General features: G+C 41.5%; 1 protein-coding gene across 4 annotated transcripts in view; it reads right to left on the bottom strand.

Annotated features, from left to right (window-relative positions):
- The window catches only part of pard3b (par-3 family cell polarity regulator beta), a 691,700-nt gene that overhangs the window by 349,729 nt on the left and 315,762 nt on the right, over positions 1–26,209 (bottom strand). For all 4 annotated transcript variants that reach the window (XR_010002345.1, XM_062969128.1, XM_008114949.3 and 1 more), the window contains 2 exons: positions 19,151–19,324; positions 8,155–8,287 (listed from right to left, as the gene is read on the bottom strand). Coding sequence is in view for 3 of the 4 variants with exons in the window: in XM_062969128.1 (XP_062825198.1) it covers positions 8,155–8,287; positions 19,151–19,324 (307 nt within the window). In the remaining variant the exon portion in view is untranslated. The remainder of the gene's footprint in view (positions 1–8,154; positions 8,288–19,150; positions 19,325–26,209) is intronic.

Below are 26,209 nucleotides of genomic sequence, written 5' to 3'. Positions count from 1 at the left end.
AGCAGTCCAGAATATAATGTTCAATTATACTGAAAACAGGTAAGTGGCATAGCAGAAACAACACAGGCAATACTACTTCATTCAATTTCCAGATTATATTGATGTATTGTCTACAAAGTCAACCAAAGCCACCTTCATGAATGAACCCAGCCTGAAACCAGATTGAAGCATGGCCCCTTGGAGCTGAGCAACCACTCCATATTCCAGTACCTTGCTCAAAAATGAAATACTGGAGGCTGTGAGGTCTGTGAGGTCATGTCAGGACCCAGGATGCAGAGCACCAATAACCATGCACAGAGACCAGAATCTATCTAATATCTTTATTAAAGGAGTATATAAAGTCAATAAAAACAAGTGAAGAATATAGTTCAGAAGTAGACCTTTCAGGAAAGGTCAAATATAGTCCAGGAAATCAATGTCCAATATGAGATATTAGAGTCCAAAGTTATAATCCAATAACCGAAACACACACTTTGCCTTGCAAAGTGTGGGGAAATGACAAGGTCCTTTAGTCCATAGAAACAACAAGGCTGGAAACAAACTTGATTCTTGGCAAAACAAGGCTTGATACGAGGCAACAAGAAGCAATAAGCAAGAACAGGGTCCGTGGCTAGGTCCGTGGCGAGGTCCGGGGAACAAGGCAGGCTTGGAACTAGAACAAGGTCCGTGGCAAGGTCCTGGAAACAAGGAACTGGAGTAGCGTAGTCCACACACGATCTTACTCCTGAAGCTGACGAATTGACTCCGCAAGGATCTCCTTGCGGGTAAACACCTATATAGGATCTTGTTTTCCCGCCAAGGAACACTTTCCCTGGGGAACAAGAAGTGAAACCTATACTATGTCCAGATGCATGACTCCTTAAGATTTCCCAAGGGAAACAGGCTTAATCAGCTAATTGTCTGGCAGCGATTCTGGCGCTTCGGCGATTCGCCTCCCTTGCGCCTCTATCTTGATTATAATTATCCCGGCGAGAGAACGGGGGAGATTTCTGCCCAAGGCTTGTTTGGCTGACTTCTGGAGGGCAAACATCCTGCAGGTGCAAGGGCTCTAATTCTGGCTGAAACGGTGGGAAACCCAAGTTTTCCTCTTCATCTGCCACAATAGTACTAGGAACGGGACTACATGGCCCATGAGACATCACACTATCTCCGCCCTCAAGGCCCCCCTCAAACATGGCCCCTCTCCTCGAGTCGCGGGGCCGCGGCTTGGCAGGGTAGGCCTGATGGAAGCGGCGGACTAGGTCGGGGGCATGAACTGTGGAAGCGTCTTCCCAAGAACGTTCTTCGGGGCCAAAACCTACCCAGTCAATGAGATACTGAAGGCGGCGGCGGTGGAAGCGGGAATCCAAAATGTCCTGAACCTCGAATTCCTCCTCCCCGTCCACCAAAACAGGGGCGGGGGCCGGGCGGCCCGCATCAGGACGTACACCATCCGCCGGAAGGAGCAGGGAGCGATGAAACACCGGATGAATGCGCATAGAGCGCGGAAGTTGGAGTTTGAAAGTCACGGGGTTAAGTTGCGCCACCACTGGATAGGAACCAATGAAACGGGCATCTAGCTTCCGGCAGGGACGGTGGGAGGGCAAAAAGCGAGTGGACAGCAGAACCCGATCTCCTACCTTGATTTCGGGGCCCGGTTGGCGATGACTGTCAGCGTGGCGTTTATAGTCCTCCTTGGCTTGGTCCAGTTGCTGGAGCAATAGTTGTTGCACCGCTGTGAGTTCTTGCAGCCAGTCCTCCGCTGCGGGGACTTCTGAGGTTTCAATGACAGGAGGAAAGAAACGTGGATGGAATCCGTAGTTTGCAAAGAACGGGGTTTCCTTGGTTGAAGCCTGGACACCGTTGTTGTAGGCAAACTCTGACAGAGGTAATAGGGATGCCCAATTGTCCTGTTGATAGTTTACATAACAGCGAAGGTATTGTTCCAAAGTGGCATTGGTGCGCTCCGTTTGTCCATCTGTTTGGGGATGGTGAGCTGAAGATAAACGAGAGTCTATGCCCAACAGTTGTTGTAGTGCCTTCCAGAATCGAGAGGTGAATTGAGATCCACGGTCAGTGACCAAACTCTTGGGCAATCCATGTAGCCGGAAAATATGCTGAAGGAATAAATCTGCAGTCTGTTTGGCCGTGGGAAGGCCATAACAAGGAATGAAATGGGCCAATTTGGTGAAAAGGTCCACCACCACTAGGATCGTGGTAAATCCAAGGGAGGGTGGTAGGTCGGTGATAAAATCCGCAGAAATTATCTCCCATGGACGAGATGGAGTAGGAAGGGGATGCAGTAGCCCTGAGGGCTTCTCCCTTCTTGTCTTGGAACGCTGGCATACTGGGCAGGTATTGACATATTTCTCCACATCCTTGCGGATCTTGGGCCACCAGAAATCTCGTAGGAGCATGGTTTTGAAAAGCCCAAAATGTCCTGCTGGCTTGCAGTCATGACACAGATGAAGTGCCTTTTCTCTGCCTGGTCCTGGGGGGATGTAGACATGATTTCTGTAGCATAATAGCCCGTCCTTAAGTGAGAAAGGGAAACGTAGTCCTTGGCGGATTTGATCTTGAGCCCAGGCATCCGCCTGTTGACTGGCTCTAATTTCTTGAGCACAAAGGGGTCCTGGAGTAAAGGGAGTTGGTTCAACTGCAGTGGATTTGGTGTTTCCCACTGTGAGCGTGGCAAAGTTTTCGGGCTGCAGCAATTGGGATTCGAAGGTCTCTCTGCGCCCTGCAGCATACTCTGGTTTCCGTGATAGAGCATCTGCTTGCTTGGTCTGAGCTGGGGTTACATAATGGATCTGGAAGTCAAAATGCTCAAAAAACAAAGCCCAGCGCTGCTGCCTCTGATTTAGCTTGCGGGCAGTTCTTAGATGTTCCAAATTACGATGGTCAGTATGAACCTCAATGGGAAATTTGGCCTCTTCTAACCAATGTCTCCAATTTTCAAAGGCTGCCTTTATGGCCAAAAGTTCCTTCTCCCAAATGGTGTAATTTCTCTCTGGGGCTGTTAGTTGACGGGAGTAAAAGGCACAAGGATGAAGATGTTCTCCCACTGGTTGCATGAGTACAGCCCCAATTGCCACATCGGAGGCGTCAGCCTGCACAACAAAAGGGGTTTTAGGATCAGGGTGCTGAAGAATTGGCTGGGACGTGAATAACTTCTTTAGTTGCTGGAACCCCTTCTCTGCTTGCTCCGTCCAGCGGAAAGGCTGTTTTCCACGGATGCAGCTGGTGATTGGGTCAGACCAGCGGGCAAAGTCTGGAATGAACTTGCGGTAGTAGTTCGCGAACCCCAAGAAACGTTGCACTTCTTTCTTGTTGGTTGGCGCCCGCCATTCCAATACTGCTGAAACCTTTGCCGGGTCCATGGAGAGCCCTTGTGGTGAGACGCGGTATCCCAGGAAGTCTACCTCTTGTAGATCAAAAGCGCATTTTTCCAACTTGGCATATAGTCCATGATCCCGCAATCGTTGTAACACCATTCTGACGTGTTTCTCGTGTTCTGATTGTGATCTAGAAAACACCAAAAAATCGTCCAAATATATGATCAAGAACCGATCTAGATAATCCTGGAAAATATCATTGACAAAATGCTGGAACGTTGCGGGAGCTCCGGATAAACCGAAATTCATGACTAGGGACTCGAATAATCCGAATTTAGTCTGGAAGGCGGTTTTCCACTCGTCCCCCTCCCTGATGCGAACTAGATTGTAAGCCCCCCGGAGATCCAACTTGGTGTAGACCTTGGCCCCTCGAAGCCGGTCTAATAGGTCCGAGATCAAAGGCAGGGGGTAGCGGTTCCGCTTCGTGATATTGTTCAATGCTCTATAGTCCACAACCAAGCATAGGTCCCCTGACTTCTTTTTCACAAACATCACCGGGGAGGCAGCTGGGGATTGAGAGGGTCTGATGAATCCCTTGCGAAGATTTGACTCTATGAACTCCCTGAGAGCTTCTTGCTCTGGTTCCGTCAGGGAGTAGAGGTGTCCTCGCGGGATCGGGGCCCCCTCCACCAAGTCAATGGCACAGTCATATGGTCTATGTGGGGGTAGTTTCTCGGCTTCCTTTTCATTGAAAACATCCCAAAAGTCTGAATATTTCTTGGGTAAGGTGATGATGGGCTCAGCGTCTGTGGCATGGCAGACCTTGGCTACTAGACAATGGTTTTGGCAATACTTTGAAGCAAACTGTAGTTCTCTGTTGGTCCAGGAGATGTTTGGGTCGTGAAGCGTCAGCCATGGAATTCCCAAAATCACAGGGAAGTGGGGCACCTCGGTAACAAAGAAGGAGATCTCTTCCAGGTGTTCCCTTATCCACATCCTGGTGGGTTCAGTCCATTGACTTACTGGACCCGTCATTAGGGGACGGCCATCGATAGCCTGCACTACCTGGGCGTTCTTGAAATCGTGATATTGTAATCCCAGAGAGTCGGCATACTCTCTATCGATGAAATTGTTTGTTGCTCCTGAGTCTATCATGGCATGGATCATGACGGGTCCTTTTTTTGCTGACCACAACGTGACCACTAGGAGAAATAGGACCCCGGTTTGCGGCTCTTGAGTGGGGTTCTTGACCGGGTTGGCGAGCCTCTCTATGCCCGGTCGCTGGCTTCCCCCGCCGGCTTTGCGCCAGCCGCCTCGGCCGTCTCTGTCTCCGCGGAGGACGGCGCCGCCAAGTGAGCGGCGGGCTTTCTCTTGGCTGGACATTCTCTGGTGAAGTGGCCCCCGTTCCCGCAGTACCAACAGAGGTTTAAACGTTGGCGGCGGGCCTTCTCGGCAACATCTAATCTGGGACGCACATTGCCCAACTGCATCGGCTCCTCCTCGCTTCCTCTGGGGTATGGGGCTGGTGGTGGGGGTCTCCATACTGGACGTGGCTGAATACTGGCGGAAGCGGGAGGTTTCACTCCTGCTCTTCCACTCTGGCCTCGGAGCCACTGTTTTTTGTTGGCAAGCAGGACTTCGGCTCGTAAACATTGATCGATAAGCCTCTCAAGAGTGTTTGGGGGATCCACCTTGGAGATTTCTTCCTGCATCTCGAAGTTGAGACCCTCACGAAACTGTCCTCTGAGGGCTATATCATTCCAACCGGTGTTTTGGGCCAGCACTCGGAACTCGGCTATGTACTGGGACAACGGCCTGTCCCCTTGGAAAAGGCGCCGGAGTTTATGGCCGGCCGCCTCCACATTGTCCTCGATCCCCCATGTCGCCTTAAGGTGATTCAGGAAGTTTTGCACGGAACTTAGGTTCATGGAGCCCGCATCAAATAGCGCCGTCGCCCAATTGGCCGCTGGCCCTTCTAGGAGACTGTAAATCCACGCCACCTTGACATCTTCTTGGGGAAACTCGGCTTGACAGGCTTCTATGTACGCTTGACATTGGCGACGGAAAACGTGAACCTTGGAGGCGTCGCCAGAAAACTTGGTTGGAAGCGCCAGGGCAGGATACTTCAAGCCCCGTATTTCTCCCTCCTGCGTATGGAGTGTATCACGGATTCTGTCTAATTCATCCTTGGAAATGGTGTAGCTGAGTGGTTGGGCTCCCGCCCCGGCTCCTGTAGACATTCTGGTCTAGGTTTATTGGTGCTTAGGGTGGCGGAGTCAAACTGTCAGGACCCAGGCTGCAGAGCACCAATAACCATGCACAGAGACCAGAATCTATCTAATATCTTTATTAAAGGAGTATATAAAGTCAATAAAAACAAGTGAAGAATATAGTTCAGAAGTAGACCTTTCAGGAAAGGTCAAATATAGTCCAGGAAATCAATGTCCAATATGAGATATTAGAGTCCAAAGTTATAATCCAATAACCGAAACACACACTTTGCCTTGCAAAGTGTGGGGAAATGACAAGGTCCTTTAGTCCATAGAACGTGACAACAAGGCTGGAAACAAACTTGATTCTTGGCAAAACAAGGCTTGACACGAGGCAACAAGAAGCAATAAGCAAGAACAGGGTCCGTGGCTAGGTCCGTGGCGAGGTCCGGGGAACAAGGCAGGCTTGGAACTAGAACAAGGTCCGTGGCAAGGTCCTGGAAACAAGGAACTGGAGTAGCGTAGTCCACACACGATCTTACTCCTGAAGCTGACGAATTGACTCCGCAAGGATCTCCTTGCGGGTAAACACCTATATAGGATCTTGTTTTCCCGCCAAGGAACACTTCCCTGGGGAACAAGAAGTGAAACCTATACTATGTCCAGATGCATGACTCCTTAAGATTTCCCAAGGGAAACAGGCTTAATCAGCTAATTGTCTGGCAGCGATTCTGGCGCTTCGGCGATTCGCCTCCCTTGCGCCTCTATCTTGATTATAATTATCCCGGCGAGAGAACGGGGGAGATTTCTGCCCAAGGCTTGTTTGGCTGACTTCTGGAGGGCAAACATCCTGCAGGTGCAAGGGCTCCAATTCTGGCTGAAACGGTGGGAAACCCAAGTTTTCCTCTTCATCTGCCACAATAGTACTAGGAACGGGACTACATGGCCCATGAGACATCACAGGTCAGTTGTAAAAAAAAAAATGCATTAAAAAGACCCCCTTGCTGAAACATATGAATTATCCCTGTCTTTTTCCAGTCATCCAGTTTCCTTTGTTTACCCCTACTGAAAGGAAGCGCAAGGATCCAATTCACACATGATATGTCTACATTCTCGAAGGAACTTTTCCACATGTTTGGCATATATAAATTGAAAAGTATGTATTATCCCTGAACCCACAGGGACCCACATTCACTGGGAGATTATCTACAACTGGCCCTATAACCTGCACTGGGCCAGAAGTCACTCATGGACATCTACCCAACATCCAGGGGCTTCCTGTCCATAACAAGGGGTAAAATCTGTTAGAAGAATATATTGGTTAGAAGAATATGTTCCAAAATATCGCACCACACTTTGTAGTATAGCTGCTTCAGAACAGCCGTGGATTGTGTGGCTTGTGCTGATGGTACTGGGACTGTATCAAGTAGTACTCAAGTCACAACAGATCTAAACATTTTTATCTGCAAAAGGCTGCACAAAATTGTTCAGAATAGGCTGTTGTAGGTTATTCACATAGACTAGTTTTGAATTTCCTTTTTTAAACTGAATTAAACACTAATCTACAAACTTGGGTCACTGAATGCCTGCAAAGCATCAGATTGAGAACACAGCTCACAGCTGAAAACCTTAACCTTTATCACCCACACCATTTACCTCTACAACCTCACAGCATTTGACGAAAAATAGATTTTATTCAACTTTGGGTTAATGAAAATGATTTCCCTCTTTGGATCATGGCCCCATAAATGATCGATTTACTTATTATTTTCAGTAGTTTTATCTTTTGTTGCAAAAAATTGAACACTTACAATAATTGCAATTTTTTATATTTGTGAACAAATAAATGTATCCAAATCCTCTCTAGGTGAATGGACTCTGGATTAATCTAATTATAAATAAGTGTGGTTCATATGTGTATGTTATTTTTAACTCTTGCTATGATTCAGAGAATTGTAAGGTATATTACATACATTGATTCTTTTAAACAGCAGACACAAAACACCATTAAAATCAAGGAACTGGCATACATTCTTACAATGAAACAAATATTAGGTGTCCTACCAGAACCAAATAGGTAAATTTAAGAACAATAAAATGATTAAGATCTATAGGAAATAAACGCCAGAGATACACTTGTCACCTGCAAACTGTTTTATATCTTGCCTTAAGTGTTGGGGCAGGAAACCAGAAACTGTCATGTAAAATAGCCAAGAATGTAATTCATTGGTTCTGAGTCAGCTTTTCCCACCTTCCTTGAAATTGTCATGCCTTACAAACTCTGCACTTACTCTAATTAATTGCCTTCTGAGTTGATGTAAGATCCTGCAAACAATATAATAAAAAGGGAGAAAAAGATGTAACAGTAGTTGTGGATTATGTTTGTGGCTTACGTGATTAATTGTGATTATATTGTTTTAAATGTTTCTAATTTTTAAAATCTATTTTATTATTCTATTTTAAATGTACATTTTAATTGCACATTGTTTTTAAGGCATCGAATAGTTTCCTATGTGTAAAGCCGCCTTGAATCCCCTCCGGGGTTGAAAAAGACAGCATAGAAATGTCGTAAATAAATAAATAAATAAATGTTGTTGTTGTTAAAACCAAAACTTACATGTAGCACTCACCTTTCAACCTCCCTTGCTGGCAATACGCTCCAAAACACTGCACAGCAGCATCACTACACCTTGGAATACTTGTGAAATTAAAATTCCCTTCAAGGTCCTGCTTGGAAAATGATGCAACATGCTCTATGTGTTCCTAAGGAAAACCAAATTGACACTTATGTAAAAATACTGATTCATTTATCAAGTTATTTATATTTATATCCTCACTTTTCCCTAAAAGTAGTACTCAATATCATTAAAATACTGCAAAAATAAAATTAGAATTAGAATTTCAAAATTCACAGAATAAGAATGCATTGATAAGAAAGCAATACCTGCACCTAGCAGATTAAAATTTAATGTAGCAGCTTAGGTATCAAATTTGTTTAGTCAAGGATATCTCTGCATGCTAGAAGAAGTAAAGTAAAGGAAGAACTAGCTATTCCTCAACCACTGTAAGTGTAGCAATAAGCTGCTGGCTACAAGAATCAGTCAGTGAACCAAAGGTATAGCATCTGAAATGTTTCCTGCCCAAATGAATTGCTGAACTGCATTTTAACCTCCTTATTCACACTCAAAATACTCTGGGTGCAAAGATCATTGGAAGAACATGTTTTTGCATGCAGGGCTCAGAGGTCCCAACAGCAATTTGTGACACCTCTCAAGCCCTCTATTCTTTACACCAATTTTACGGAATGTTTGGTGGTGGTTGTTGTTATTTTAAGGATCTCATTATAAAGAGATGCAGCATTATTTAGCTTACTTATGTGAGAATAAGCCTTGAACTCAATGGGACAATGAAGATACGGTGTATTGATTAGACAATATATCATCATCACAATAATCTAACAACAACAATGGAAATGCCGAAGAAAGGTTTTCTCTTACTTGGATTAATCTTCTATTTAACTAACCATGCTTCTTTTAAAATATAGCTTTTAGCAATGCAAATAGCACTCAATTTGCGCATTATTTACACTGATTTTATTTCACATTATAGATAGGACTAGACTTCCAGATGCTTGTAGCATTAAAAGTTCCAACAGTGTGAGAAGAGATTAGTGGCCAGTAATTATTAACAAGGAAACAAGGTAACTCCAGCTGGATTGGATTTGTGAGATTTTGCCCTCATGTTTCTAGTACAGACTTTCAGAAATTATACGTATTTCATCCTATATAGAACTGGCTGAAAGTTTAGATAAGGATTCTGTCAAAACTGTTTCCAGTTCTGCCAGAGCTGTTAGTTTTCCTCTCGAATTTAGACCAAACAGAAGCGTGTTGGGGGCAGGATGAAAGTGACATGCCTTTTTCACCCCTCTTCTTTAGTTTTTTTTCCCACAGCATCAGAACAAATAATGCAATGTCACTATTCTTCTGAGGAGCACTCAAGCAATACAAAATAGCATCCAGTGTGACTGCTGAGAAAAGTAATAGTTTATTTTGTAGATTTTTTATTTTGCAGCCTAACTTCTAAATCCTAGTGTCAGTCCCAACTAGAATAGGCCATTGAATCAATGGGACTGACCCATGTGTTGAAGAACTCAATAATACATGATTCTGTGGTCCTACTCTAGTCTTCTCTAAAGTACACAACTTTCTGTTTTCCTATTTTTTTGTGGGGAGGAATGGGTTCTTTAAGATTATGTTCATTTAATACTGTATTCTCGATTGATTGGCTATGTAAATTGTGGCATCTTACCACTCAATTGGTGATTATGATCACCTAAACTAATCCAAAAGAAAAAAAAAGCATGAGAGGGGAAGGTAACATTGAATGCTGAACATTAGTATTTGAGGCCAGAAAACAGAAACTGGAGAATGTTCGGCACAGTCCCAGATCCTACCCATCAAAGGCAGAATGCACGATAGAGTTTCTTCTGACCACAACTGGCTTCCCATTATTACTCCATCTGTGAAGGCAGCTTGTAGCCTTGTCAAGACAAGAAAAACGGTGCCAACAGTAATTTTTTGACAGCCAGCTGGTTCCCTTCTCTCAGTGGCTGCCACATATGTGCTGTAATGAATGCATACCAGAATGGCTTGGGAAGAAAATGGCAAACCCTTAACCCATGTTTCAATGTTTTTTGGCTTTTAAAAGTTTTTCTCTGTCCTGTCAATAACCATTCCAAATTTCTTCTGACATTTGCTTTGTAAAAATAAACAATTTACTAGACCAAATTAGTTCTGAAGAACTAATTAACTATGCTACTGTAAAAAGGAGGGGGGTTTCTCCCCAACCACCATACTTCCACAACAGTTCAAACCACACTGCCTTCATTTGTAGTATTCAAAATATAATATCAATTAGTCCTGTTTTACATATCTTATTTTTTTACATAATATACCAGGGAACAAAGACTTGCAACAGATTTTAGAACTATAATTACAATATTTGGACTGTTTCATAATGGGCTGGAATCCAACGAATGGCAACATAATCTGGATCTCAACAAGTGAGCTGTAACTTAACTCAAGTCCCACAGATTTCAATGAGAACAAAGCTCACTGAAGTCTGGATGCAAGCCAATTCCCTCTCCTCCTTATGCTATCCACAATTCTTCTTCTAGATGGCTTCTAATGACAAAAATAACCTAATGTAGCACATTTGCTGTATTGTAAACATAGCTTTTGAATGCAATATTATTTCTTCAATGTTTTGCCAAAAAATGAAAAACTTTCAATGTTATTTTTCCCTGGGAGAACACCTTTCTAGAAATCTCAGCATCCTCCAGTATGGCTATATAGAATCGCCTGGGAGTTCTGGCTGCTTGAATTCCCGTTAACTGAGATTCTATTGTATATACTAGGGGTATTACTATTCAACAGTCAGCCCTCCACTTTCGCAGATCCAATTAAACTGTTCTCTGGATCCTCCAGTGTGACTTGATGGTCAACTTCTGCTGGAAGGACCTAGAGATTTCCAGAGAGAACATTATCTAGGAATATTATCTAGGTGCTCCAATGCAATTCTATGCAGTCACCCTGGGGGATGTAGAGATTTCAAGATGTATCCTCTCAGGTAAAAATAACATTGAAAGTTTTTCACTTTGTAGGGGTCCTGTGCCCCTAACCACAGGAAGTGTGGAGACTGACTGTATTTCAGTCTTGTAAATCAGTATGAATACTATTCGAGACAAAAGAAAAATATGGCTGTGGAGGACTAAAGGGTTGCAAGAGGCTGAAGCCTGCAGTTCACAACTTGTGGTGTATGAGCCACATTTTGCCAATCTCAAATTATGAGAAATTGCGAGGAAAAAAACGTGCTTTTTACAATTACTGAGTCTTAGAATAAAAAAACATGGAAGCCAAAAACAACTGAAAGAAAAAGAGCTTGATGCTTAAGAAGGTCACAAGAGAAAACTATTAGTATCAAAAGAGAGTGGAATTTTAATACTGATTATAATTTAAATAATAATGCACATATGATTTCAAAAATAAAACATATAGAGCAATAAAAACAGATAAAGGGGAATGAGATCATATAAAGATGTATCAGTTAAGAGAAGATTCTGAAGTTTGGTATAAAGCAACAGGAGATGTCGGTGAAGAGAAACATATTGAAAGAGAAACATATTGAGGAATAGCATGCTTTATGTATAAATGGAAAAATAGAGTGCTAAAGAGTTGACAAGAAAGATAATAGGGTTTAAACTGAAAGACAGAAAGGACAATGAACAAGTCATTAAAGTAGTCAACACAAGAATGTATGAATAAGAGCGTTAGTAGAGTCGTTAGCTTTTTAAGAAACAAAAATTTGGAAGCATCAGAAATTGGAAACAGACAAAAGCATTAAGAAATCTATGAAGAAATCTATGAATTATATCAAAAGATGACAAAGGCTTACACACACGTATAGAAAAGAATCCATGTTGCTTAGCAAATATAAGAAGATTAGACATTTCACACAAAACAATTTCTAGAATTCAGTGTTTGAAAGCCAGACTGAAAGGGTCCAGAAGAAGAGAAGAAAGAAAAATGGGGCACTTAGAATAGAAAAATCTCTGAAGGAGCTGAAGATGAAATAAAGAAAAGACAAACAGGGCAATAGGTTCAAGAGGAGGTAATAATATAGAAGAGTTGTTTTTATGATTCAAAGAAACAAAAGTGTGTTTTAAGCAGGACGACGTAATATCCAACATAGAGTTAAAAGATAGGAGTAAGAGAGAAAAGAACACATGGAGAATAATGAAATAGAAAAGACAAGTAACAGGTTTTTTATTAAGTGGTGGAAAACTGCAATGGCTTCGGGGGTGTCAAATTGGCCCTGAGAATATCTTGGACTGCTTAAGACCCCTGCCATGCCTTCCTACCTTACTGTAAAAAAAAAAAAAAACTACATTGATGATATTTTTAAGAAAAAACTCCCTAGGTGATGACAAATCCCAAAATTCCTTTGGGTCTTCCTAACTGTTTATGGCCTATGAGAGACCAAATCTGAAAGTGACCTATACGCAAACATTTTCTTCTAATTTTTAAAGGTAAACTTTATTACAATTAGTACAATTTAGAGGAGGGGAATCTCCCCCATCCTAATGAGGAGAAACAGGACAATAGCCAGGATTTTGTTTCGGGAGGGGCTGGGATTTTGGTTTTTTTTGGGGGGGGGGCTTAGTCTGAGCGGGAGAGGGTCTACCCTAACAAACCTTTTGTATCGTTATCCGAATACCCCCATGCATATGGGATATATTGAGCATGCTGATCAGATCATGGTATGAATAAACATAACAATTTAAATAATAAATGTAAGGCCTTCTCGCGGACCACCCTGAGAATTTTTTTTGGGGGGGGCGAAGCCCCTCAAGCCCCCCCCCCCCCCCCCCCCCCGCTACATGCCTGAGGAGAAAGAAAGACTAATATTGGGCTTGAAATCAGACTTTGGGACCTGCACATTGCTAGTGGGCTACATTTTTTCTGCTCAGGTTTAGGGAATGACATTTAGTGAAAGAAAAAAGGAGTAAGATGACCTAGTACAGGCCTGCATAATGTGTTGGGGGCTGGATGTGGCCTTCACATTCTGTACTGGGTTTTATGAATTAGTCTCCTGTTTTAATATTGTATGCTTCATGTCGATTTTATCGATTGTTTTACTGATAATTGAGGTTTTATTGGTATAATTGTTTTATTGTTGTATCATTGATATTTGAATGTTTTATCGGGCTAGGCCCCATGTAAGCCGCCCCGAGTCCCTTCGGGGAGACGGGGCGGGGTATAAAAATAAAGTAGTAGTAGTTGTTGTTGTTGTTATTATTATTATTATTATTATTATTATTATTATTATTATTATTCACAAGGTTTTGGTGCGGCCCTCAGAGGCTCTGAGCCTAAGCCTTAGAGAGGGAGGTCACACGCAGATCTACAGCAGAGGAGCAATTGGAACCCCCATTCCCTTCACCAAGTGTTTTGCCTCTACATGTTTCCTTTCTGTATGCATCCAAGTTACCAAACTAATCTGTAGCAAAGGGGGCACCACCAGTAGACTCAGTTAGGATGCTGAAAGCCAGTGGTTCCCAACCTTTGGGCCTCTGGGTGTTTCAACTCCCAGAAATCCCAGCCAGTTTACCAGCTGTTAGGAACTGTGGGAGCTGAAGTCCAAACACCTGGAGGCCCAAGGTTTGGAGCCTCTGCTGTAAATTCTGGTCTCAGTTCAAAAAGTGGCCTGAGAAGATTGTTCTACTCAGGTTCGAGTAGTGGGGAGCAGAGATGAAATTTTAAGAGGTTTTGGACCTTGATTAAGGGACGTTGGAATCCTGGGATCCAGGTTATGCTAAAATTTAACATCAGATTGACTGTTTAAGTTGGAGAAGGAGGCAATAAAGAAGAAGGACCTCAGTTCTTTCCTCTGCCACTCTTCCTTTCTCTTTGCATCTGTCATCTCCTTCTCATCAGGTGGCAAAACCACCAACTCTGCACCGTTCACTTGTCAGGGAGAAATTTGGTTAGATTGCTCTTCCTTTTTCTTTGCTTCCGGGTTGCCTCTGTCGTCTCCACCTCCTACAGTGGGAAGAATCACCAGCCCTGCCATTCATTTCTCTCACTTGTGAGGGAGAAAAATAGCTTCACCATGAGGTTGTTGCAGGGTATTCATAGCAAAGTTAAGTCTCTCCCTCACAAATGAGGGAAATGAATGGCACACAGTTAGTGGTTTTTTTTCCTCCATTGGAGAAGGAGACAACAGAGGCAACCCAGAGATAAAGAGAAAGGAAGAGCAGTGGAGGCAAGAGCTGAGGCACTTCTTCTTTCCCTCAGAAAAGGACTGCAACTTGCCAACATGCTATGGGGAGAAGGGGAAATTGATGGTAATCCCCTTTGCTGTTTGCTCCCTCTCAAAATCATGGAGTGAGGTGCTAAAAATCTGTGACCCAAAGAAGTTTAGCCTATTTAATTTTGGTCCCTTACAACTGCCAAGTTGTACTTGCCTGAGAACAGCATAATAAAAAACAGCCAATATTAGGAGGAGACAGATGAAATACATAGAAAGAAATGATACAGTAAAATAGAGGGAGGTCCACCACTGCTTTAGAATTTTGCATGATCTCAGCAAAGGGACCTGGAAGATTGCTTTGTTTTAAAGGAATTGTTCAAATGTGGTGGTGGTGGTGGTGGGGGGGGGGGGGGGGGGTTGTGAAAACTATGATGACTGCTGCTTAGTTACATGGACTTTTAAAAGCAGAACTATTGGATGAGTTGTTTGCACTATTTTAATCAATAAGACTATTCTGTGCAAGGGGAGGAGATGAGGGTATATAGTAAAATTGACTGGCTCTGCAAACAAATTTTTAGTATAAACCTGCATGAAGAAAAATAGCACTTGTTCTGTTCTTGCACTGGAAGTGAGAAATCTCATGGTGGTTATTGATTTCTCAAAAGGTTGTCTCAACATGTCTATATGGATACATTATAGTGACTGGGAGGGAATTCTTTTTTTTTTATCATTTTCCCTCTAGGCCTTCGCATCACTAGGATTCCATGGGGAAATATAACCCGACTCCAAGATTACTCCTACACACAATCCAGCTAAAACAGGAAACATTAGCACCTGCACTGTAAATTGATGGCCATTTTGAAAGAAATTGGAAACAAAAAACAAAGAGATGAGAGTAGTCTGTAACAATTTATAGTGCATCCCCTGGAGGTGGGGTAAGAGTTAGCGCAATGAGATTAAACCACCAATCTGGAAAAAAGTAAAGGGAGATATCCCTTTTTTCTTTTTCTCACTCTTTAGACACTACTCCTATCAGATCAATTACATATCCTGTTTCCCTGAAAATAAGACCTAGTAGAGGTTTTGCTGAATTGCTAAATATAAGGCCTCCCCCGAAAGTAAGACCTAGTTTTTGTTTGGAAGCATGCCCACCGAACAGAATACCAGAACATGCAGGATCGGTACATGGAAATAATGGTAGTTATAAGAAATTTTTCATAGGATTCACAGTTTGTCTGGTTATGATGGTTTGTGATGACAACCACCGTACAATATATGATAAATGTTCAATTTTTTTTTGTTCAACAATAAATGTGAATTCTTCATGAAAAAATCAGACATCCCCTGAAAATAAGGCCTAGCATAAGTTTGGGAGCAAAAATTAATATAAGACACTGTCTGATTTTCGGGGAAACACAGTAGCAATAAAATTATTGATGCTCCCATATCCAGCATTGCAGAGAAAGTGCTTGACGAGAGAGGATTCATGAAATGTTTTCTCACCTTTCCTGCCCCTATGCAGGGCTGTAGCCAAGGAGGGGTGTGTGTTAGGGGTTCAACCTCCTCCACTGAAATTTTTCAGGTTTTTTAAAAACCTGGTTTACTCATTAATTTTAACTGGTTAACCAAATCCCCATGAGTGCCCACTGAAGTTTATCTGTCTTGAGTGCCCACTAAAGTTTATCAATGGAGCCTGATTTCTAAATTATTTTGCACTATGGAACTACTCTTCACGATTCGCTTGAAAAGTTTCAACCCCCCCCCCCCCCCACACACACACACACACACACATTTTTCTGGCTTTGACCTTGCCTCTATGCCTCTCCTTCTTGGAGGCTAGAACAACTCTGGTTTTAGTTTCAGGAAAAATGGGATACACTGAAGCACTACATTGCAAGTTTGAACTACAACACCACTAAAACAACAATCTAACTGATACCTCAATCTTCTTTTTATGAGTAAGAGAATGCACATTTTAATCAGTTCGGCTTCACTTTGCAACAAAGCTTCCATTGCTGTTACAAATTAATATGTATCTTTTGTGTTACAATTTGCTGCTCTTCTATATGGTTCTAAATAAATCACAAGAGCAGTTACTGCTAAACACAGGTACCAAGTGGGAGAGGCAGCTTTAAATCAAGAGTGGGGGTGGCTGAATCTGCTTTTCTAGCTCTTTGATAAACAGCAGAATCAATAGCTGAACAACTGATCAGTATGCTGCCTAATTAGAGTATTCTGTTAGTGCAACAGAGCTGTCATGAAAAGGTTCCATTAGTGCCCCAGCCAATACAAAAATAATGGATTTTTAAGCATATCCTGCTATACCAAGCTGGAATGCAGCAGGGAAGGAAGTAGTTCAGGTATGGGGAAAATGGGTCAGGGCCCTTTTTGCTACAGTCTTCAGTCCCAAATACAATTAGAATTGAACTGCAAGCACATCCTATAAAATTAATTTCTGTTTAAAATGAGTTTTATTCAATCAAGAATGCATTGGGCATTCTTGACAGGGTATGTGCATTTCATACTTCTGAGTGATACAGAAGTGGAAAGAAGTTTTGGTTTAGGATTTGAAGTAAAGATTTGATGCAGAGTTGGATGTTGGGAAACCTCATTTGCAAAACATAGTGGTGAAGGGCACCAACCATTTCAGAGAATCAACTGATTTGGGAATAAAAATATTAAATAACCATTTACCAAAAAAAGGGGGACATTTTTTCTCTTTGTATTTCTTGATATTTTACTCTGATAGGATACAATGGCAGGTTCATGAACATAAACCTGACATTTGCAGGAGTATATCTTGGAGGATTCACAGCACATACATCTTCTGAAGTTCTCCCATAATCAAGAAACTAGTGGTGGGATCGCCAGTCCAACCATCTGTGTCCCAAAAAATCCAGTCAGACCAGTGGGGCATGCTACTGTCTTCCTGGCACACAGTGTTGTACTGTTCTTCAGGGAAATCCACAGGAAAGTACAACCAACGTAAGATCAGTCTGTCTGTGGAGAGATGCTTAAGATGGCTGAAGTATATGTAGATTAGGAATGGATATATCCATTCACAAGTACAAGTTGAACATCCCTTATCCAAAATACTTGGCAACAGAAGTGTTTTGGATTTCAGATTTTCTTCAGATTTTGCATATGTATGTGTGTTTGTGTGTATGTATGTATGTGTGTGTGATATTTCACATTCTTGATAACATAGGCTCAATTTGTATTCAGTGTCAGGTTGAAATACTGACAATTAGTAACCGCCATTGATAAGAACAACAAACCAGCAAGAATTTTGCACAATTCTACCTGATGTTCAATTGTTCCAAAATATTTCAGAAGAATTATTCTGTGGAGAAAAAGATAAGTTTGTGTGTGTGTGTGTGTGTGTGTGTGCACGCACACGCATTTCTGCCAAAGGAAACAGTGCTTTCTGGGGAGAAAATAGGCATTCTGCAAAGGAGATCATGAGTCTTTCCTCACATTCCTCTTAAACATTTTAATATATGGAGAATATAGCAAGGAATATTATTTTTCTCCTAGAGTGGGGGGGGGGGGGGACCTGCAATAGTTCACCCTCATGTGTGAGGAAAATCTAGTTGAAGACTTACATGCCTAATATAGATTTCTATGTATTTCACGGACATATCTGTTCCCTGTATAGATGAGTGGGAAGAGTCAGTGAAGGAAATGTCAGTGACTGGTTTTCAAAATGACGGATGCCAACTTTTGTTGATTTGGGAAGGTAATGTCTGAAGATAAAAAAATCTACATGTAAATAGTTCCCTGTCAACTTTAAGATTTCATACTAATTCACAGCTCTGGTGGTTTGCCAGTCAAAATGGGAATGAATACATCAGAAGCAATGCTAGATGATTGAGTGTTCAATAGGGAGGTTTCTGACAGGTCCGTTTTTGGAGCTGGTGCAAATTTCTTTAAAAGCCCAAGAGAATCCAGGATGAAAGCTTGGAATGAAGGGATCTTTCTCAGGTTGGTTGAGACAAAAAGGTTAAGAAATAAGACTATCAAATTTTGTGTGACATGTGTAGATATATGGGATGAGAAGGACTCTTTAGAAATGAGTTTGAGTCAAACGCATCTGTCAAAAGCACAGCAAAAATATTCTAGACAGGAGAAGGTTGTTTTGGCAGCCAACCATGGAAAGAGAATTGTTAATACAGTGTGGCAAGCAGTCCTAGAACTTGACTAGCAAAAATGTTTATAGGATAGTAGCCAGGTATTCACGAGAGAAAAGGGAAAAGACAAAAACAATTTGGTTTGTCTTTGAATAAAACCTTCACTTGTTCAACTAACGGTAGTCAAGCTGTGTTTTAGCATTTATACACATATAACCAAAATCTGTTTTGACTTCTAGCAATGCAATTTCACCTGTGGAAAATATGATTAATTAATTAGATTTACTGCTCATGAAGTATTTGTTGAAATAAATGGAATAGTAAAATTTAAAATTACCACTTGAACTGACTAGCTGAACTGAAAAATCTTGCTTGAAGATGTCTTAGATACTGGTTTATTTCTAACTTACAAGGCAGAAGTTGAAACTTGTAATGTTTCTAATAAACTGTAAAGTTATTTATAGAATACATATTTTAATGGGGGGAAATGAGAGCCGCCACCACTGACCATCTGCTCTTACAATAAGAATATTATGTAAATCTCAAGGTTTTGGGCCATCAATGCTTATAGAGTTTTTAAATGAATGAAGTAATAACGCCAGTACATCAACTCCACACAACGATGGCTAAATAATTATGAAAACAGCTCTGATAAATTAATGGAGATGAAGGCTTTTTTTTTTACCACTTCCGTCTGCCTGTCCAGCCTCCTGAGAACCACAAGCTGGATCATTCCACGAATATTTCCTTCCATAGACATTGAACGCCTCAAAGTCTCCATGGCTTCATGGTTCGATTTTCCAAGCAGAGACTCCCCATTCACTGCAATAAGTTGATCATTTTTTCGCAGGCGGCCATCCTACAAAACAAAAAATTATTAAATGTATTCACATAAACAACAGCAGCACAGGAAGTGTAACATGTCTGAGACTGATAAAGTTTTCCATATAACCTGTGAAAGCACATGTTTATGAACATCTGTTTACATTTAGCATTATCCCCACTTGTACCTTGGAAAGCACTTTATGAGTTTGGCATATACAAAAGTTGTGTAGAAAAGTGTCATCTTGGTTATTAGCGTACTCAAAGAGTGAAACAAATCTGGTCAGAAACAAGCAAACGAAAGAAAAATTGGCAGATCATTCAATTATTATTCATGCCAAAAGAATCAGCATATTCCAAAGTCTGATCTTTACAATTAGTCTAGGAAAAATATGGTTGAACTTTAAAATAATTGCAACAGTATTTCTCCCTAAAGAATAACTAATTACCATCAGAATAATACCTTCAACACAGAGACACACACATATCTAGATTTATAAAGTGCTAAACACTGAAATATAATACAGACTCACTTGAATATTTATATTATCAACAGAAAAAGATGAGAAAAACGACAAAGCCCCAATACTTCTAAATCAAATCTTGGAGATTTCCTGTGAAGTTTATTTAACACCTGCTAATGCAAACTGAAATGATCTTATAGCTCCATCACAGGTCTGGTGTTGGTCTGGCGTTAATAATCAGTCCATTAGCTTCTAACTTCAAATATAATGGTCAGAATTTTCTTGGTGCACTACAACAATATAATGTTTCTCTATGCTGGTGTAGTGCACATATAGAGGACTGTACAATGGCCAAACTTCTTTCCTGCCACTGCTGAGAGGAAGAGATGCTGGCTCTTGACCAACGCATTACTGTAACGGCTGTTTTCCAGGTAGGTCTTTGATGACTGGTTCTTCTAGGAAGACTGGCTAAGAAAACTGCACTGAACCTTTCTGCAGCAACTATTCTAGTGGCTATATGCTGTAGTCAATGGATACTAGGGCTGTACGATCAATAAAAAATGTTTCAAAACTAATTAAAAATTAGGGGGCACTGGCGTATTGTTTCTAAAGTGTTTCTAAAGTATCATTAGTGAAAATTTCATTACTATAAGGAGAGTGATGAAATTTTGTTAATTTTTTAGTTATAATTGTGGGGAAACTTCAAGGGCTCCTTTCTCCCTCATTTTACAGCTATTGAGGTGAAACTTGCTACAATGGTAGAACATATTTATGACTTTTAGCTCATCAAATTTCAGAATGTTTTGCTTATCCACAAATTAACATTTTTTAAAAAACTACAAAAACTAACTCCTTGAATTTTCTATACAATGACACAAGATTACAGGGGATCATTTCCACAACTTTCAGAAATATTCACACATCTACTGATTTTAGGGATCTTTTTAAAAGTTCTGACAGAAACATTTTTTAAAGCCACAACAGTTATCTCTCATATTAACCAATGGAAGTTACATTTAGAAATTTTTTCCCAGCCCAGCACAGAGATTTACTTTCTAGAAGTATAAGTCAGTCCTCCTCTTTGCAGATTTAACAATTTAGTGGAACTCTGGCTGGCCTCTGCTACGGAGGGACAAATCTCTCCCCTATCTTGATTGGGGCTTTCTGATGCTAAGCTGAATTCTGGGAAATGTAGTTTAGGGCAGGGCGTAGGGCTCCTAGCATTCTCAAACTACATTTCCCAGAATTCTGTGCTTTCTCAGTCTCTTTCGCAATGAACTCTGCTTTCTTCCTGCTGCTTCCCTCTGCTAATGCAAACTGAAATGATCTTTCAGTTTGCACTCCTTTCCACCTACTTCCAAGGAAGCCCCTCGGATCCTAGACCAGTATCTGGCCGCTGTGATGGGTTGGATGAGGGCCAACAAGCTGAAGCTCAATCCTGATAAGACAGAGGTCCTCCAGATCAGCCGTTCGACCGATCGGGGCATAGGGTGGCTACCTGTGCTTGACGGGGTCACACTCCCCCTGAAGGCGCAGGTCTGCAGTTTGGGGGTCCTCCTGGATTCATCGCTGTCACTTGATGCCCAGGTGTCGGCGGTGGCCGGGAGGGCCTTTGCACAATTAAAACTTGTGCACCAACTGCGACCGTACCTCGAGAAGTCTGGCCTGACCACGGTGGTCCACGGTCTAGTTACCTCAAGGATGGATTACTGTAACGCGCTCTACGTAGGGCTGCCCTTGAAGACGGTCCGGAAATTACAGTTGGTACAACGGTCGGCAGCCAGGTTACTAACTGGAGCTGCTTACAGGGAGCGGTCAACCCCCCTGTTTAAGCAGCTTCACTGGCTGCCGATAATATTCCGGGCCCAATTCAAGGTGCAGGTTATTACCTATAAAGCTCTAAACGGTTCGGGACCTGCCTATCTTCATGACCGCGTCGTCCCCTATGAACCCACCCGATCGCTGAGATCCTCCGGGGAGGCCCTCCTCTCACTTCCACCTTCCTCACAGATACGTCTGGTGGGGACAAGAGAGAGGGCCTTCTCGGCTGTGGCCCCTAGGCTCTGGAACTCCCTCCCCAGGGAGATTAGTTTGGCACCCTCCCTACCATCCTTTAAGAAACAATTGAAAACCTGGATGTTTGGGCTGGCCTTTGGAGAGACAGCCATCGGATGACCAGCCTCACTATAATTCTATTCTGAATGCTATTAGGTTCCTCTCATCGGGATATTTTAATCTAATGATTTTATCTTATATTACTGCTATAGTCCCCCCACCACCACCTTTTAAGTTGACTGAATGGCATTGGTGGTTGTTTGATATTATTACTGCTGTATAAACCTTTGTTTTAACTTCTGTTTTATTATCTTATTGTGTTTTAAACTGTGTATATTGCTGGTGTATTTGTGCTGTTACTTTTGTAACATTGTGAGCCGCCCCAAGTCCCCACGGGGAGATGGTGGCGGGGTATAAATAAAGTTTTATTATTATTATTATTAATGGCAAGAGGCCATTAATTTAAAGAGAAATGGCAGACTTTTTGGCTTTGCTTTGCTTGCTTGGGCTGAAAATAAAACTGACTTTCGGAAGCTGCTGAGTTTTACAAAATTGAAATAAAAAAGTATTGGGTAAGTTTTAATTCTTAAGTTTTTGGCACAAACCATGCCAACTCACTTTGTAAGTACGAATTTAACTAATTTGATCCAACTTATGACTAACGAAAATTTTTCACAGCCCTAATGGATACCTTCTAAGGGCAATTATTCTGTTAAATATTTAAGTGTTATTTTTCCTCCCAGAAGTTTCTGCTTTCCTTAAGCATGACAATTTTATGATATTTCAACCAGCTTTTCCCTCAGTTAACTGATCTCAAAATAATATGATTAATCATATCCAAATAAAGAAAGGAACTTCAGAAATAGGCCATGATTTTTTATTAATTATTATTCTACTTATTTATATCCCACCTTTTCCCCCCAATACCAGGACACATGGCAGTTAACAACATATTTAAAACAATACAAGCAACTGAATGAAAGTATAAATAGAAGATTTGTGAAGTTAAAATAGTCTAAATTCAAAATATTAAAAGGCATTAAAAGACTACATAGAATCTCTATGACATCAAAAGACTAAAACTAGTCAAGTTATAAAAGTCTGATGGCACAAATAGGTTTTGAACTACTGATATAAAAAGAGCATGGGCAGAGCCATATCAGTCTCTCTACAGAGGGAGTTCCAATGTCTGGGAGCAGCTACCAAAGAGGCTGTCTGCCTGTTCACCCCAAATGACCCTCAAAAGGTGATGGGGCATAGTAAAGGGCCTTTGCAGATGATCTCAGAGCTCTAACGGGCTCATAAAGAGATACAGTCCTTTCCAATAAGCTGGACTCAAGTAGTATAGGGCTTTATAGGTCAAAACCAACATTTTGAATTGTGTCCAAAAGCAGACTGGCAGCCAGTGGAGCTGTTACAACAAGGGGGTTATGTGCTCCCAACTATCAACCTGATTGCAGCCCTTAGGGCCAACTAAAGTTTTTGAGTACTTTCAAAGGCATACAGGTGGAGCACATTGCAGTAATTTAAGCAAAACATAAAAAGGCATGTACCACCATAGCCACATTTGACTTTACCAGGAACAAATACAATTGACACACAAGCTTTAATTGTACAAAAGCACTCTTGGTGACTGTTGAAACCTGGGCCTCCAGACGCAGGGCTGAATCCAGTACTCCTCCTAAATGGTGAACCTCCATTTTTCGGGAGAGTATAACACCATCTAACACATACTGAATCCCTATTTTTTTTGTGATTGACCAGGAGTACATCTGTCTTGTCAAGATTAATTTTCAGGTTTTTTGCAAGCACCAGTTTAGCACAGGAATGCCTTCCTTAGAATTAAGTGAGAATTTATAATAGAGCTTTGTGTAATCAGCATTATGGTGACACCTGATCCCTCAAACTCTGAAGACCTCTCCCAATGGTTTCATGTAGATTTTAAATAGCATGGGGGACAAGACAAAACCCTGAGCGATACCACAGGACAATGGCCAAGGAGTCAGGCAGAAGTCCCTTAGCACTATCTTCTGAGACACCTTGAATCTCTTTTGTAGAGAGAAAATGCAAGGTATAAACATCCACATATACAAAAGCATAAACATAAACACAATAATTCTGAGACTACACTTTCAGGAAAGAGTGGAACCACTGAAGAACAGTTCCATAAAGCCCTATTCCAGGGGGCAGCATAAAATTGATGCCATAGTTGGTGGTATCAAACATTGTTGAGAGGTCCACAAGAAGTAAGGGGTCATCAGCTAAAGCAATCAAACCAGTCTCTCTCCCACAACTATTATTTATTTATTTCCAGAATTTATACCCCGCCCTTCTCACCCAGGGGGACTCAGGGCGGCTTACACAGTTGGCAACATTTAATGCCAAGAACATAATAATAAAACAAAAACAGTACATATAATCAATTAAAACTATAAAAATACATCATTAAAATACATTATAAAAATTAAAACATATGTAAATTAGATCCATTTGTCTAAAAACCTCATGCTTCAGCCTTCAATCGGACCATGTCGACGTTATCATATTATTCGTTAAAAGCTTGTGCACACAGCCATGTTTTCACAGCCTTTCTGAAACCCAGAAGAGTTGGGGCTTGTCGGATATTTGTGGGGAGGGTGTTCTACAGCTGGGGAGCCACCATCAAGAAGGCCCTGTCCCTCGTTCCCACCAGCCGCGCCTGCGAGGCAGGTGGAACCGAGAGCAGGGCCTCTCCAGATGATCTTAGGGATCTAGCTGGCTCATATGAGGAGATACGTTCGGATAAGTAAATTGGGCCAGAAACTATGTCTGAAACCAGACTGAAATGGATCTAGATAATAGGTCTCACTGAGAAATCCCTGGAGCTTAGAAGTCACCACACACTCCAGTACCTTGGCCAAAATTAGAAGAGTGGAGACTGTTCTATAGCTGTCAAATATATTAGGCTCCAGAGAAGATCCTTCCAGAAGAGTTCTTTCCAAAGCCTCCTTCAGACATGTTGGAGCTCAATCTTGTTGTTATTTCTCCTCTGGGCTGTTTAATTAACCTGGATGTGGTGACTCTCCATGGATCCTGTACACATCTTTAGGCTGAACAAACAGAGTGTAAATCTCCACCAGCACCCACCCACTCTCCTGACCATTGGCTCCAGGCACTCCACAAAACTCCTCCACAGCTGAATGGCACTAAGACACATTCCCAATTGCTCATGGCCAGCCAGTGGCTAGGGGACGTGGAACTGGCCCTGATGAGCTTGCACTGGTCAAAGGTGCTCCACAAAAAGGCACCGGATAATTTCTTGTGCAATGCCCATAAATTACTTACAGTGGAAGAACTGGAGTTTCCCCTAGTCTAAGACATTAGGATTCTGGTAATAGTTTGGAAAACAGTTTTAAGAACAAAATCTTGTAATAACTTTTCAAGGGTTCTATAACTAAAGAGTAATAGGAAGATGTCCTAGGACACATCGTTTTACTAATATCCAGCTATAAATGATTTCTACGTGTCATCAGATTGGTTGTTCTTAAAAACAACTTCCCAAGCACTGCCTTTTGTCAGTCCATGAACAGTCTTCAGTTTTTATAAGAGCCCCATCTCGAAGAGCAGGTCTGGTGACAAATCTGTGAAACTTTCAAATATGTTTCGTACCAACTGCTGATGGATTGGTTTCTACTTCATCCGCCCCTGCAGACAGTGATTTCCTGTAAGTTTTTTTGCTTTATTTTTGTTATAATCTGAATTTAGATGCCAAAGAAACTTGATTGATTGACTGATGTTCTGTAACTGTTGCAGACTAAATGGATATTCAGAATGCCTCAACCTATGTAAATCAAAAGGCTTCAGCTCACATTAAATGGGCTATGTTTAGATTTAAGTACATTGCAGGCCTTCTAAAATACACTATAGTTGACTCTTCACATCTGCTAAGATTAGAAGTAAAAAAAAAACACAAATGAAAAAATGCATTTGTATTGCCTGAGAGAACACCTTTCTAGAAATCTCTGGGTCCTCTAGCTCAACTCTATAGCGTAAATCACACTGGAGGACCTAGAGATTCCTAGAGGAAACATATAAATCAAATTTGTTAATAATAAAATACACAAAAGTGAAACCCATAAATGTGGATAATGGATAGTAATTGCATTGCTCAATAAGGCACTCCTTAAACTTAAAAGTTGCAGTTTTAAAACACAAAACCCGATGTGACTGAGGGCTGCAGTACGTGACTAAAAATCTCTCTTTTCAATGCTAAACAGGAAAGATAACTTGCCTTCTCATTTGCATTATCATCCTCCAGCCTCTGAGCTATTTGGTTGTTTTTTTTAGGAATTCCTGATAATTTACAAGATTTTATGTTGTAGGTCAATGATTCCCAAAGTGCCCCCTAGTGGGCGCTGCAGCAA

Source organism: Anolis carolinensis, chromosome 1 (genome assembly GCF_035594765.1).
Source record: "Anolis carolinensis isolate JA03-04 chromosome 1, rAnoCar3.1.pri, whole genome shotgun sequence".
Classification (NCBI taxonomy): Eukaryota; Metazoa; Chordata; class Lepidosauria; order Squamata; family Dactyloidae; genus Anolis; species Anolis carolinensis.
The sequence above is the reverse complement of the archived record's forward strand: the minus strand, read 5'-3'. Positions and strand labels throughout refer to the sequence as shown.